Source organism: Helobdella robusta (assembly GCF_000326865.2).
Source record: "Helobdella robusta unplaced genomic scaffold HELROscaffold_6, whole genome shotgun sequence".
Lineage (NCBI taxonomy): Eukaryota > Metazoa > Annelida > Clitellata > Rhynchobdellida > Glossiphoniidae > Helobdella > Helobdella robusta.
Window position 1 is genome coordinate 1,380,470 of NW_008705330.1, and position 17,187 is coordinate 1,397,656.

A 17,187-nucleotide genomic window follows, 5' to 3' on the forward strand; every position below is an offset into this window, starting at 1 on the left:
TTAAATATTAGACGGATGGCTCTTTTCTGAGAAACATGCAGACAGTTAAGATGACTTTTAGGACTGTGACCCCAAAGAAGTATACAGTAAGTTAGATAGGGGTAGATGAAGGCATTGTAAAGAGTTTTTAGAGAAGAACGAGATAGCTTGTTTTTTATGTTGTAGAAAATTCCTATGAGTTTGTTAATCTTTAAAGATATAGATTGGAGATGAAGATCCCAAGAAAGATTATCAGAAATAGTCACACCCAAGAACTTGGTTGAGAGAACACGATTTATTTTAATATTATTCAGCATTAGGTTTAAGTTATTGGATTGGTTTGTTAAGATTTTGGGTCCAAAGATTATGTAAGAACATTTAGAATGATTGACAGTGAGTTTGTTAGAAGAAAACCAGTTTGAAAGTTCTGAAAGGACCGAATTTATATGATCTGAACATGAAATGTCGTCGGGAGTAAATAGGAGATTCGTGTCGTCGGCAAATAGTATACATTTAGTTCCAATAGATATATTATGAATGTCGTTTATGTAGATTAGGAATAGAAGTGGGCCGAGGATTGATCCCTGAGGTACACCAATGGAAGTTAAGGCCTTTGAAGATTGGTAATTGTCAATAGTGACATATTGATTCCGATGTGAGAGATAACTTTGAATCCACCCGAGAGCTTCTCCTCGAATACCATAACAACTTAATTTATCAAGTAAGATGCTGTGATTAATAACGTCAAATGCTTTCGAAAGGTCTAAAAACAAACCAACTGAGAGTTTTTTGTCATTGAGTTTGGAGAGGATGTGATGGACATAATCGAGTAGAGCAAGTTCCGTTGAGTGGCTAGGGCGAAAACCATATTGGTTGTTGCAAATAATTTTATGTACTTCAAAGAAAGAAAATAGTCTGACATAAACTGCTTTTTCTAGTAATTTTGACAACGGAGACAGTAGAGAAATCGGCCTGTAGTTATTAATGTCGGCATTATCTCCTTTTTTAAATATGGGAATAACTTTCGAGGTTTTAAAGCAGTCCGGAAAAATTCCTGAGCTAAGAGATAAGTTGAAAATATGTAGAAGGGGTACTGTTATATTGGATATTATGTTTTTTACAAGAAACATATTTAATCCATCATCTGAATAAGATTTCTTGTTTTTCAACTTGCCAGCTAATGTTAGCAGCTCGGAGCGAGTAATCGGATGGAAGCAAATAGAGTGAGAATTAGGCGGTGACATGTGGGACAAAGGATCTGTATCAACTGAAGGTAGGTTAGAGAGAAGTTCGTTGCTGATGTTTATGAAGTGTTCGTTAAAGTGTTTACATATTTCAAGTTTGTTTTGTACCTTATTATTGTTGATGATGAGTTTTGATATTTGTGGAGAAAAATATCTAGTATTTAAAGCTTCTTTGATCAAGTTCCACTGTGATTTAGAATCATGAATTTTATCGAAGCGGTGAATGTAGAATTCACGCTCAGTCTTTCTTTTAATCCGGGTGAAGAAATTACGATACCTTTTATAAGCAGAAATGTTGCACTGCGACGGAATTTTAAGGCTTTTGATGTAGAGTTTATGTTTAATTTTGGATAAATGGATGATGTGTTTGTTGACCCACGTTTTTTTATAAATATAATTGACTGGAAGCAGAGGGGAAACGGAGTCCAGAATATAGAAAAGAATGGCATAAAACGTAGAGCAGCATGTATTAATATTATCTTGAGTAGTGACAGATGACCAGTCTTGGACAGAAAGTTGGAGGTTGATTTTCCTAAGAGAATCAGGACAGAGATTTCTACGAAGTTTAATTGGAGCTGTTGGAATGGGGAAACAATGATTTGGACATAAAGCGAAAATAGGAAAATGGTCGGAAAAGTCATGTAAAAGAATACCAGAAATGTGATGAGATAGATTGCTTGTGAAGATATTGTCTATTATAGAAGAGGAAGAATGAGTCACTCTGGTAGGCTGAGATATAAGAGGAACAAAGTTGAAGGAAGCCAGTAAATCGGAAAAGGAAGCAACGAGTTTATCAGAGCAGGCCTTTGAGAGATCTAAGTTGAAATCGCCGACAAGGTAAACTTTAGAATTGGTTTTAAGACTAGATAAAGCGAGGTCAAGTTTTTGAATTAAATTGGAGGGGTCAGAGTTTGGTGGTCTATAGATAGCAAATACGATGACGTTGGATTTGTGAAATTTAATTTCAATACATAGACAATCGGCGACGTCGTCCGTTGATAGGGCATTGTCGAAAAGTGTATAATCTAGTCCCAATATATATATATATATATATATATATATATATATATATATATGATTTAAACGATATCCTAAGGGCAAAGATTTAACATTTCTGGAACTTTTCATCTTGAAAGCTTTTGCGGTTTATAAAGCAAAAAATGAATTATCATGTCAGTTTTGTAAAATTAATTTCTACTCAAAATCAGGTGCGATTTTTATGAAATGGTTAATTTTGTCACAGAGAGTTTTACCAATTACCGAAAAATGAAGAAACAAAACAATATTTATATTCTACAACTTCAACCAAAACTGATATATGACACTGCTGTGTATACTGGCATGAGTATTTTGGAACTTTCAGTAATCTGGGCGGCACGATGATGTAATGAGTAAAATTGAGTGACGCATTGATTCACATGTATTTATACACGTGTTTGTTATAATAACCTCTGAAAAATATCTAAGAGAGAATAATTTTTTTTGCCAACAAAGTTCATTTCATGGCATTATAAAATTTAATTCAGGTACAGTTGATAACTCCCCATTTGTCAATATTATTGGTTGTTCAATGGAGAAACGAATAGAGAGGCAAAAAAATGGGGGGATGTCATAAAAATTCATAAAAAATAATGAATCATAAAAACGTGAATTTAGAACTCGTTAGGAATATAATCTCACAGATACATAATGCAATAGAACCATCATAGATACGTAGCGTAATAAAATAATATACAGAGCTGATGATTAAATTCATAATTAGTTCATTCACAAGTTAAAAATAAAATTATTAAATAAACTTAATTATTAAACGATAGATTGTTAAAGAGCAAAACTCTGGAAAGATTATAAAGAAAATGTACCAAACAAATTTAAAATATCATACGATATGTTAACACTGAAAAAATAACTAAATAAAATTATCAATAATTGTAGACTATGATTTAAACTACTTTACAACTTTACATTCATTAAATTAAAAAAATAACAAGTAGCCTTAGAAATCAGTTTAAATCTTTACAATAAATACAAACATGCCACATTGAGAATATAACATACGTAACAAACAATAACAAACAAAAAATAAGTATGACATCACATTAAAATTTAGACCAAAGATGATGTAAAGTTTTATAAAAGCAAATACTAAAAAATAGGAATAATTATCAAAGTTCATTATTTATTACATCAGAGGAAGTTCTTAATTTTTTAGATGACCTTATTTTTTCATATTCCATGAAATGAGATTCAACTTGTGTCCAATCCTGTTCAATGTAGACAGAAAATTTTTTATAAAAAGTGCACGACATGAATGAAATCTTCACAAAAAATGGCTAAAATACTACTTTTTTTTATATCGATCAGTGAGTTAGCTTAGTCGGTAGAAGTGCCATGTCTCGAGCAGCTACGCGATGACCTGGTGCGAATGCTGTTCTATCAGAAACTCAAAGACTATTATATGACATGCGTATAGGATGCGGTGTTTGCGCGTGAATGCACAATGTAAAATTACGTCCTGTGGTGTGGATGGATAGTACAACCTATGTGGTACGACAGTTTAAATATAAAAATATGTAAGCGGTTCGGTGTATGTCAGAGCTGCATTTGCATAAATAAAGAAAAAAAAACTATTTACAATCACACTAACAAATCAACCTGATACAAAATGCAAAACATCATAATATAAAAATAGAAATAAAAAAATTTTATTATTATTTTTTTTAAAACCATGCAAACCTTCACAAACACATTACGCACGATTTTGCGCGTAATGTTTGTGTGTGTGAAGGTTTGCATGGTTAGTGAAGATGTTCTGGCTGGTATGTATTAATTTATTTAGTTGAACACGCTTGTACACGGCAGGTATTAATATTTATAAAAGCTTGTATTAATGTATTTTTTATGTTTCTATGTCATGTTAGTATATTGGTCCTGGGCATGACATAAAACTGCATCCAAGCTGCCTTGCGTGCTTTGAGCAAAAGGCTAGACCCACCGCTTATAACTGGTGGTTGTCGTCAGGATGGGTGTCCGGATGTAAAAACTTTTCCCCAAATTAATCCTATGCCATCACAAAGAAAAACAACGGCCCCTAGTCTCCAGCAGGCCATAAGTGGTCAAGGGGTGCCAAGAATCCCTGAGAAGTATGGAACGATCAATGCTGGATCACTGACTGGCCGCAGCATGGAAATCGCAAAAATGCTTGAGCGTAGAAGGATTGACATCTGCTGCCTTCAGGAGACCCGATGGAAATCGAATGGTGTTTGTCATGTCAACTCAGACAAAGAAAAAAGTATAAACTATTTTGGAATGGTCAAAAGACGGCCAAAAATGATGTTGGAATTTTTGTCAGAGAATCGCTAGCCCAAAAAGTACTGGGCTGCGTTCTCTGACACCATCTCAACAACACCAAAATTTGAAACAATCCTGATCGGAGGCGATCTCAATGGCCACGTTAGAGAGAAAACAGATGGTTTTTACAACGTACATGGCGGTTTTGGCTATAGAGAACGGAATGAAGATTGCAACCGCATCCTTGAGTTTGCTGAAAGTCACGGGTTTTTTAGAAAGAGGTTGGAACATCTCATAACATACAAAAGTGGACCATCAGCCATGCCAATTGATTTTTTCGCTGTTAAGCAACAACACATAGGCTATTCAAAAATGTCAAAGTTATACCTGGCGAATCATGTGTCGCCCAACATAGACTTCTTGTGGCAGACCTGGTTGTCGAACTGTCAAAACATAAGTCTAAACAAATGCCTCGGAGAATCAAAACGTGGAAACTGAAAAGCAATATTCATCTAGAAAAATTTCAACAGATTGTCGCTACACAGTTATACCACCAATCGCAAGCCAGTACAGATTGGAGTACATACAAAACCGTTTTGATAAACGCTGCAACCATGGTTTGTGGGAAAACTGGTACAAAACGTCAGCATGAACGGGACACTTGGTGGTGGGATGACAGTGCACAAGATGCAATAGCTGAAAAGAAAGCTGCATACAAGCAATGGCAAAAATCAAAGTCTTTTGATGACCATAAAATTTTCCGTGAGAAGAACAACTATGCAAGAAATGAAATCTCTGTATCGTATAGCAAAACAAGCAAAGCGTCCGAAAAAAGACATAGTTGGTGCCTCAATTATCAAAAACGACAAAAATGAGATGGTTCTTGAACAAGATGAGATCAGTGGAGAGAATATTTCAACGATCTGTTAAATGAAACAAATCCAATCATGTCAACTTTGACGCTCCACCCATCGAAGGTCCGATTCCAGACATCACTGTAGAGGAGCTTACAGAAACTCTGAAAGCTATGAAAGATGGAAAGGCAGCAGGACCCTCTAGACTTAAAAATGACATTATCAAAGCATCTGGTACTGCATGTATCCAAACGTTACTACAACTTTGCCGTGAATTGCTCAATGCCGACTGAATGGAACTATAGCATGACAGTTCCGCTACACAAAGGCAAAGGTGATCCAATGAACTGCTCATCATATCGGGGTATACGTCTGTTAAAACACTCCCTGAAAATTGTTCAGAAGTCACTAAGCCGATACGCACTGGTGACATTTGGAATCTAATATATGCTTATAATATCGTTTTAACAGCCACGTCTGAGCAGAATGCAGCATAAATGTTTGAAGATTGGAACACCAGACTCGCCGATCATGGATTCAAAGTATGAAAAAGTTCGTTCATTCAGTAATGCCAGAGATGTTTGGTTAGAACTTCACAGATTATATGATGAAGTTAATGAAGATAAAGCATACAACTTATGCATGAAGTTCTTTAGTTATAAAATGGATGAAAGCGATGATGTTGTCACTCATGTTACAAAACTCAAGAATCTTTGGAAAGATTTAAAGGTTGAGTTAAGAAAAGATGAAAACAGTGACTTGTTGCTGATGTGTCAGATAATTGAAACTCTGCCAGAAAAATATTTTTCATTTGCTGCAAGTTGGAGATTGTTGAACAAGACTGAAAGAACAGTCAAAACACTCACAGATCAACTGTGTAGCTATGAGAGATCTTTGGAAGGCAAAACAGAATGTAATAAAGTATTAGTTGTCAAAGCAACAACTAAAAGGTCATCATCACTAAACATGAATGGTCAAAAACAAGATAAATTTGTCAGCAAACCAAAGCGACTGATATGTCATTATTGCAAATTGCCAGGTCACATTGTAAGAAATTGTGAAAAATGGCATTCTGATGGTAGACCAGCAAAACCAAGAAATAACAATCTACGCGATGACAATAAGTCACTAGTTGTTATGGAATCAAGTGTTTTTGCAATTGATGAGTCAGCGTACACTGATGAATGTTTTTTTGACAATGGTGCAACGTGTCATCTAACTTTCCGAAGAGACATATTTCAAAGTTTTGAAAAATTTTCTCAACCGAGTAAATTATATGTTGCAAATAGTGATACTGAAGAAGCTTTTGGGAAAGGAATTATTCATCTTTAAGTGAAAGTGAATAATAAATGGCAAACTGTTAAACTTACAGATGTCTTATATGTGCCAAAAGTAAAAAGAAATTTGTTCTCAGTATACTCAAGATAAGAACAGAAATGGCTCTTTTGTTTCAACCTCAAAAAGTTGTCATCTACTTATTGACAATGTGATAAATGTTGTTGGAATAAGAAACAACAATGGAGGTTTGTTCAAACTTGTTGCAAAAACTGTTAGACCGTTGAATTCTGAAGTCGAAGTTAACTTTGTCAATGATCAAGATGCATTACAGTTATACCATGAACGAATGGGACATCAGAATAAGAAACATGTTAAAATGGTCATGAAATGTGAACTAAACATCGATATACCTGTAGACAGTGAATTATGTGAACGATGTGTCTATGGAAAGTTACATCGATTGAAATTTGGAACTCGAGTAAGAGCATCAAGACCAGGAGAATTAATTCACACAGATGTATGTGGTCCTTTCTGCTTCTCATTTCAAAATTACAGATACTTTGTTTAGTTCAAAGATGATTTCACAGGCTACAGATTTGTTTACTTTGTTAAACAAAAATCAGATGTACCAGAAAAACTCAGACAAATGCTTGCAGAGTCAAGATCAGCTGGTCATAAAGTCTCAGAAGTATTAAGTGACAATGGAGGTGAGTTTGACAACAAAGAAGTCAGATCAATTTTGCAAAAAGAAGGAGTTAGACAACGCCTAACTATGCCTTATACACCTCAGCAGAATGGATGCAGTGAGCGTGATAATCGAACGCTAGTTGAAGCAGCAAGAGCCATGAGACTGGCTCACGAAGAACTGCCTCAGGCCTTTTAGGCTGAATTAATTAATACTGCTGCTTACATACTCAACCGAACTGGACCATCTTCTGTAGAAGGAAAATCACCGTATGAAGTGTGGTTTAACAAGAAACCTAAGATAACACATCTACGAATCATTGGTAGCAAAGCCTATGTTCATATTCCTATGCAGAAACGACGTAAAATGGATACTAAAGCTGTAAAGGGTACCCTCGTTGGATATGAAGGTGACGATGGCTACAGAATTTTTGTTCAACCAGGAAATAAAATGCTTCGATCAAGAGATATTATTTTTGATGAGAAGGTTGTCAAACCAAATTCAGTGATTTTGCAAGAAGAAAGTTGTTCAGATGATACAGTTTCGATTGACGTTAAAATCAAAGATGAAAATAAAGAAACTTTGATTAAAGAAAATATTTCAACTGATGAAGATGTTCACAACCGTAGTTCAGTTTCATCTGATGAAGAAGATCAATCTGACTGTTGTAATCAAAAGACCAAAGGTATGGTTTTACGCGACAGGAATAATATCAAAAAGCCATCTCGTTATGATCCTTTCGTCATGTCTGCATTATGTGAAGTAATTGAACCAGTAAGCTACAAAGATGCCATTCAAAGTGATGAAAAAGATGAATGGTTTAAAGCCATGAACAGTGAAATGCATTCATTAAAGGAAAATCAAACGTGGGATTTGGTACGTCTTCTAAAAGGTCATAAGGCAATACCATGCAAATGGGTCTACAAGGTAAAACACAATCCAGATTGTTCTGTTGAACGTTTTAAAGCCAGGCTAGTGGTAAAAGGTTTTTCTCAGAAAAAGGGAATTGACTATGAAGAAACCTATAGTCCTGTGGTCAGAAGTTCAAATATAAGAACACTATTAAGTGTTGCTGCAAATGAAAAGATGTCACTCATGCAGTTTGATATGTCAACAGCATTTCTATACAGCAAACTAGATAAAGACACTTACATGGAGCAACCTGAAGGTTTTAAAGATAATTCAAGAAGAGTCTGTAAACTCAAGCAAAGTCTCTATGGACTTAAACAAGCTCCAAAATGTTGGAACAAACGCTTTGCTGAATTCTTGAAAAAGAGACATTTCAAACAAAGCGATGCAGATACTTGATGGACTAGTTGCAGGAACCGATAAAGAAGAACTAAAAATATTTGAAAAAGAATTAAAGTCAGAGTTCAAGATAACATCTAAACCTGCAACATATTTCCTTGGATTAGAGATTAATCAAGATGAGAAGGGAAATATTAATGTCAGTCAGTCATCGTATACAAGAATGATTCTTGAAAAGTTTGGGATGAGTCAGTGTTAATCCTGTACAACTCCGATTACAAAATCTGAGGAGTTCAATGAAAACAAAAATGAGGAAGTGAAATTTCCTTACAGATCAGCAGTTGGTGCATTGATGTACTTGATAACGGGAACAAGACCAGATATTGCATATGCAGTTGGAGTAGCATCCAGAAGTTTGGAGAAACCCAGCAAGTCCAATGTAGCACAAGTAAAGCAAATTTTCAGATATTTGCAAGGCACGGCTGATGTCGGTATTGTTTACAAGTCTGGTCAAAACTATACACTTATAGCCTACAGTGATGCAGATCATGGAGGAGATAAATCTAGTGGAAGATCGACATCAGGTGTAATCTGTATGTTTGGAGGAAGCAGTTGGTTTAGCCAACGTCAACCCTCAGTTGCGATTTCAACTACTGAAGCAGAAATCGTTGCCGCAAGTGAAGCAGCTCATGAAGTGATATGGCTCAAACAATTGTTGAACGACATTGTAGATCTAATGAAAAAGCCAGAAATTTTTGTCGACAATGAAGCAGCAATTCGTTTAGCACACAATCCAGAACTTCAAAGAAGAACAAAGCACATCCACATTAGACATTTCTTTGTCACAGAAAAAGTTGCAGAAGAAGAAGTTTCAGTTGAACGAGTTGCGACAGAACTTCAAGTTGCTGATGCCCTAACAAAACCAATGGTAGGACCAAGACTAAAGAATCTGATGTGTGCGATGGGTCTTCAAGAACATTTAGGTTAAGGTCATCTAATGTTTTAAATAAAATGAGAAGGTGTTAATTTTATGTTTTATATTAAAACATTATAATTTATAATATATATTTATTTTCTTTGGACCAAATGTTCTTTGCTTTGTATGTAACTTCACTTTTTCCTTTTCTGTTGATCCGGTGGATAATAAACAAGTCGAGAACGTTGCTTAGTTTATTTCTCTTCTTTTAATGTCTTTCAATATTATATCAATTAATTAAACGATCTACGTGACAAGAAATTTAACATACTCAACAACAGAGACATCCAACATAACACTTGATAACAAAAATGTTCTTAAGTTTCGACCGGTGAACTCGTGCTGATTGCTTGAATCCAATGGCATTATATGAAATATAAAATGTAATTCACTTATAAAATTTCATAACCAACTTTAAAAAAATCGTTAGAAAAACAACGAGATGTGACCAAACAAATTAAAACTAACATTGGCTCGACAAACTAGTTTGCGTTTAGAGCTTACCTGAACCAGGTAAATTTATGAGAGATCACCTCAGGCACCTTTGTCAAAATTCCATCAGTTTTATAAGATAAGGGTAATCAGACGTTATCTTATAGTCGACAAATTCTGGTAAATTGCTTTGTTTGTACAAGAAGTTATTCTTGCAACTCGGTTCTGGACCTCACAGCTATACTAATTGTTCAAGTTTCAAAACTTGACACTATCTCACACTACTAGAAAGATGGACTTTATTGGTTGCCGACAAAGGATAGAATTAGATTTAAAAATGATGCTCAAGGTGGGAAACTCAATGACAAGAAACGCAAAAGTTTATCAATTCAATTGTAATAATTACTTCGACGCATCTTTTCTCGGCGAATACCTTATTGGTTGCTTCCGTTTGAACTTGACTAAAAAGTTGAACTAGTCATAAAGTTTTCAAAAGACATTTGAAGCATCACTTGTTTAGCAGGACAAAGTACAATTAACGTGTCTGAATTTGATTCAACAGCATGTTTGATATTAATGTGATAAGTATAGTCGTCCGTCAGCTTCGTGTGACTAGTAAAATATCGCTCAACGTAATCCTACAATAGTAAGATTAGAATTATATTCAAATAAAAACAAAAACATTAATTTTTGACGAATTCAAGATGTTACCATCTGGTTTTGGCTATGTTTTAACATAAAATTGCAATATTACGAAATAACAACTTTTGTTAAATCTGCTAACAATCAGTCTAATTTATTATACTTGATCATAAAAATACAAATTGAATTAAAATATTAGCAAAAATAATGCAGACGTAATAAACCTTTATGGATGTATTGTCAATCTCTTCCAACGAAATAACACCATCTCCATTAGCATCGATCAGCAAAAACATCTGTTTATGTTTTAACAAAATATATCAATTACATTAGAAGGTCCACAAATTCGACAAATTCAAAACAGCAATGTTTTTGAAGCCATTAAGGTAGAGAAAGTCACATCGTTTCAATATCTAGGTGATGTTCTGGATTGTACTGGAACAGCTGAAGCTGCCGTTCGAGCACGTATACGTGCAGCCTGAAATAAATGGCATCTCCTTGCCTCTAAATTGATGCGGCGTGACATTCCACTACCACTACGATCAACACTTTATAAATCTGTGATACGTCCGGTGTTGTCATATGGTGCAGAAACATGGCCAATGACAAACAAACTGGAACAACAACTTCACCGAACCTATATGAAAATGCTCCGATGGATGCAACGAATTAGTCTGAATGACAACATCAAATCTACCGAATGACAACCAAACTGGAACAACAACTTCACCAAATCGATATTTCGATATAAAAATGCTTCGATGGAAGCAACGAATTAGTCTAAAGGACAACATCAAATCTACCGAAATCCTGTGTCGTTCTGTTTTAGATGATATAATGGACGAATGCCGGCAACACCGTCTGCGGTGGTTTGGTCATGCCAAACGAAGTGGAAACAGTGCCATAACTTCTCTTGCACATGTTGAAATACCTGGTACACGTTCCAAAGGCCGTCCAAAGAAGTCCTGGTCGCAAACAAACGCAGACATAAAAGCTCTAAATTTAAATGAAATGGATACAACTGATCGCCTAATTTGGCGCAGACAATTTATGGCAAAGAAAACAACGTCCTACCTCGGGGGAACTGGGTCTCTGGACGCTAAACGAAGATTGATTGATAGGTCCACGGTAAATTTTCTATATATTAATTACATTAAAAAACTGACAAGCTATCAAATTAAGCATTTGTCGTACAAACATTAGAGTAAAGTATTAAATTATTCATACTCAACAATATTGAAATAGATCAAGAATATTAATGTCGTTTATATATTTTATTTATTGATAACTTTTTTGGAAACATCTTTGTTAACCGTAAAAATAAATTGAACTTTAATTTTTACGCCAATGCCATATTTTTTAAATAAGAAAAATCTAACTTGTTTTAATTGGTGAAAATCATTTGGAAGTATTCCATCAAGCGTTTCTTCTTTCTTTCGAAGCAAAAGAAAAGTTATAAAAAATTAAACAATATTATAACGAAAATAGTTCTTACCGAAAGGAAAACCGCCATAAAATTGTCTAAATCTACATTTCTTTTAAGATACCTCCTCAATTCAGTCCTTCATGAAAGAATTATTAGAATATGTAAATTATAAACAAAAATTTACTTCGAGTTCTCAATTTTAAAATAAATCAAACAAATTTAAAAATTAATTAAATAAAATACGATTTTAAACGATATTATTAAAATAGCTTATTTAAAAAGCTGAAGTTGCATGTTTATTTGTCTGATTTGTAACATTAGGGTGGTTACAACGCTATATGTAAAAAAAAATTTCGAAATCTTATCGGGGGAACCCATAAATTGTGCCACTTGACTAAAAAATGACATTTGTAAAGTTTTAGCTCAATTGGATAATGCTAACCCGTGCCTCATCGAGGTTGAAATTTCGAAAAATTGGAAAATTTTGAAAAAAACGCAGTTTTTGGTTTGTAAAATAAAAACGGTTCATTCTAGAAACATGATTTAGATTTTATTTTGTTCATTGATTAGTTTCCTTCAAATGTTACTATGATCACCATTTAGCTACAAGTTATAGTTTCTGACATATTTGCATTGTTACAGATACACATTGAAAAAACGTTGTATTTCTCCATAACACAAAAACACACAATAACTTAATTTGTTTATAAAGAAATGTTTTTAAAATAACACCGTTCTATCTAAATCACTATTATTAACAAATAAACACATTTTTTATTCATATTATATTGTTTATAGTTGTTATACATCAAATAAATTTCTACTTTAACTCATTGTTCAAAAGGTAGAGGCTCGGATAAGGAGGCTTTTTGTGCAACCAGGAAATTTTGTCCGACATTCAGCAATTACTTGCAAAAGATATTTTTTTTGATCTTCCTCTTTTGTAATACATGAGTTGTAATCTGTTATTAATTTAACACCCCTTTCTGCTGTATCATTTGTAACTTTTAATCCGTCCACAATCTTTTTACTCTTTAAATATTCTTTGTTATTACTCCATTATTCTGGATTGGTATGCAAAAATTGATCATTAATATTAAATCTTTTTAAAAAATTTCTTGAATGTGATGAAATAAAATGGTCCGCATTTTTGTCCAATATTTCTGATACTTCATTTATTTTTATTAGTGGTTTCATATCACAGTAGTCATCAAGTTCTTCATCCTCATTTGCTTGAGATATTAATTTTGTTGCCATTCTCTTTTTTACACAATTACTTAATGAATCATCGAATAATAAAAAAAACAGCCTGCTCTGGATTGAGGTACTATATGTGGTTGATAAATTTTGAAACTGATATATCTGAGGTAAATTTATTGACTTTATTGTAATTTACCAAAGATTTTAACAATTGTAAATCTTGGTTTGGAGCAAGTGCAGGTTTCGGGGCATCCAACCACACTTTCACATAAATATTTATAATAAATAGGCAAATATCATGGAATACTTGCTTTTCAAAAATTGTCAGTTGAAACTGTTCTCTGAAAAGGTATATTTTCAACGAATATATCGCTTTTGCCATCCACCTTGCGTGATGAAAAGCACCATGAGCCGCAAACACGATGTTTTCTGACGGAAAGCGTTCAAAAATATAAGACAAAGATTAATCAATTCTTTGTAATCGCTCCTTGGATGATGAACTGTTAATTGTTCTAGAAGATAACTTGATATTTGACCCGGATTAATCAATTTGCTGGCTACACTTTTATCTTTAACTCCTGATTTAAATTTGTTTATCAATGTTGTTCCATTCAGTTTTAAATTTTTTGAAAGTATCCGATTGAGGGCCTGTAGTCTTTCCCATCACAGCATCAAAAACGGATCTCAAAACTACCTCCAAAATGTGGTGGCGACATGGAAGATACAATAATTTTTTCTCCATCAATTGCTCTAATAAAACGCAAGCACCTTTAATGCGGCCAGAATTCACGGCAGTTGTGTCAAAGGACATTGCTTGAATCTTGTATAGTGCACCCCACTTTCCAAGTTCTGAATAAACAGATTTTGCAATTGTACTGCCAGCACCATTTTCTAATTGGGGAACTCCAATTAACTGTTCTTTTTCTCCACAGCTAATTAAGACTGCAACTCTTTCAACATTTTCTTCATTTAACATATCTGGAAGTGATTTTCCATCCCAATGTACAACTGCTCCTTACCAAAAATGAGAAATCGTATAAAAACCAAAAGATCTTAATATTAATACATAAAAACAACATATAGCACCTGGGTTAGTAATAGTAAATAAGTTATTGTGTGTTTTTGTGTTATGGAGAAATTCAACGTTTTTTCAATGTGTATCTGTAACAATGCATTCATTCATTCATTCATTCAATGATCCTCTGTAATCCCTTAAGAGACCGTTGAGGCCGATGGTATTCTTCTATCTCTCCAAAATTCCTTTTCTTTCCCTCGCCATCTTCATTGAGCCAAATGTTCCAACCCCCGTCCATTCCGTGATATCATCCATCCACTTCCTCACAGGTCTTCCCACTTTTTTCTTCCAGTCCCTCTTTCTCATCAGTACTTTTTTGATCAGTCTGTCGTCTGTCATTCTGCAGATGTGCCCAAAGATACCCAGCTTTCTTTCCTTGACACTTTCATACACAGTTTTTGTCTTCCAAGTTGTTTTTTTATGGCATCGTTTCTTATCTTTTGTCTCCAACTGATTCCCAGCAACTTTCTATAACAATGCATCTCGAATGCTTCCAGTTTGTCTTTGTCTCTTTTCTTCAACGTCCAAGCCTCACATGCATACATCAATGTAACAATGCAAATATGTCAGAAACTATAACTTGTAGCTAAATGGTGATCATAGTAACACTTGAAGGAAACTAATCAATGAACAAAATAATACCTAAATCATGTTTCTAGAGTGAACCGTTTTTATTTTACAAACCAAAAACTGCGTTTTTTTCAAAATTTTCCAATTTTTCGAAATTTCAACCTCGATGAGGCACGGGTTAGCATTATCCAATTGAGCTAAAACTTTACAAATGTCATTTTTTAGTCAAGTGGCACAATTTAGGGGGTTCCCCCGATAAAATTTTGAAAAAAAATTTTTTGTGACCACCTTACTGTACATACATGATCCTTATATGTTGCACACAAGACGTATGTTGCACACAAGAGTGTATGTGGCGTGAACCTTTTAGGATAAAAAAAAATCAATTGTTTTTTTTTAACTTTAACAGAATTTCAGCTACCACAATGGTGCTATGATGTGCCTTGTTGACCTTGACCTGAAAAGTTGATCTTTAGCCAAGCAATTTAAACTGTAATTTTGGCTTCCTGCACCAATGCGCCAACGATACCCAACCGAAACATCCCGATCAGGTGATATGGCTCCCAGATCGAATTCATTTAATATTTTATATATATATATATTTTTATGAATTGCCATGTTTACTATAACCTAAACTGTTCTTAATTGGATCACTTATTAATATTTTATATTTTATCATAATAGTTAATATCTTTCAGATATTCTATTAAAGAAGAAATATTTCCTCTTGATTTTCAATTATCAATTAGATCATCTGTAAGAGAAAACAACATTCTTTTTATTTTAGTTTTATCGCATTTAAATATATGTTTTATGGTTAATTTACTATTACAATATTGACAGGTTGAAATTTCTGTTTTATTTAACATATAATTATGAGTGTGTCCGATCATGTGCCAATTAATTTTGCTTAATATATATCTGTTGTTAATTGATGTCCTATCTATATTTTCAATTGAGGGGTAGATATTTTGAAGTTGGGTTTTTGATTTATTCCAATTGATTTGCCATAACGACATCACATATTTTGTTATATGCGGTTTTAAGTCAGAATACAAAATTGTTATATTTGTAATCAGATTTTGGTGTTATTTCAATGCCAATACATCCACCACTTCATTGCCTACTATTCCTATATGACTTAGAATCCATATTATTTGAATGTTGTATTTATCTTGTGTCAAATTGTGTATTTTAATTTTTATAATTTTTATTAACTCATTATTTATTTCAATTTGTTTGAGAGATATAACAGCTGATAAGGAATCTGACATAATAATATAGTTTTTGTTGTTTTTTTTAAAGTTGTCTAAAGCTATGCTCAATGCCGACTGAATGGAACTATACCATGACAGTCCCGCTATACAAAGGCAAAGGTGATCCATTGAACTGCTCATCATATCGGGGTATACGTCTGTTAGAACACTCCCTGAAAATTGTCGAGAAAATCATTGAGAGAAGATTATTGTCGTGCATCACAATCGGAAAGTATCAACTTGGTTTCCTAGCGGGGAAATCAACAATTGATGCAATTCACATTCTTCGGCAACTGCAAGAGAAGTATCTCGCAAAGCATCAACAACTATCACATATTTTTGTAGACTTTGAAAAAGTATTTGATCGAGTTCCCCGTGAAGCAATCAGGTGGAGTCTACGTCGACAACTCATTCCAGAATATCTTGTTCGACTTATGATGGAAATGTATACGAATACTAAGACTCTCGTCAGCACAACGGTTGGAAATACAGATGCATTTGACATCGGCGTTGGAGTTCACCAGGGCTCGATACTCTGTCCACTGTTATTTAAAACTGTGATGGAAGAAATCACAAAGCCGATACGCACTGTGACATTTGGAATCTTATATATGCTGATGATATTGTTTTAACAGCCACGTCTAAGCAGAATGCTGCACAGATGTTTGAAGATAGGAACACCAGACTGGCCGATCATGGATTCAAAGTCAAAATCAGCAAAACCAAAGCAATGAACACTGGTGAACCCATCCAATCCATAGCTACTAGACGATGGCCCTGTTCAGTTTGTAAAGCTGGTGCAGGTAACAATTCAATCAAGTGTCAGCAGTGTAACCAGTGGTGTCACAAACGTTGTTCAAAAATAATGGTACTTTATCTAAAGTGTCCAATTTTATTTCTCCTGCTTTCATCAATCCGCAACAACAAATTTGAAATAGCAATGTTTTTGAAGCCATTAAGGTAGAAAAAGTCACATTGTTTCAATATCTAGTGGATGCTCTGGATTGTACTGGAACAGCTGAAACTGCCGT

General features: G+C 34.2%; 2 protein-coding genes across 2 annotated transcripts in view; both read right to left on the reverse strand.

Moving 5' to 3' along the window:
• The window catches only part of HELRODRAFT_164081 (hypothetical protein), a gene marked incomplete at both ends in the record, with an annotated part of 5,993 nt that extends 2,461 nt beyond the window's left edge, over positions 1-3,532 (reverse strand). The window contains 2 exons of the mRNA XM_009029125.1: positions 1,626-2,142; positions 3,441-3,532. Of these exons, the coding sequence (XP_009027373.1) occupies positions 1,626-2,142; positions 3,441-3,532 (609 nt within the window). The remainder of the gene's footprint in view (positions 1-1,625; positions 2,143-3,440) is intronic.
• Positions 3,533-9,801: 6,269 nt separating this feature from the next.
• Positions 9,802-14,231, reverse strand: HELRODRAFT_164082 (hypothetical protein; the record flags this gene model as incomplete). The annotated part of the gene is made up of 7 exons (XM_009029126.1): positions 9,802-9,897; positions 10,500-10,625; positions 10,854-10,925; positions 12,009-12,062; positions 12,125-12,191; positions 13,642-13,684; positions 14,024-14,231. The coding sequence occupies 7 exons, from the start codon at positions 14,229-14,231 to the stop codon at positions 9,802-9,804; spliced, it is 666 nt and encodes a 221-aa protein (XP_009027374.1).
• Positions 14,232-17,187: the final 2,956 nt, after the last annotated feature.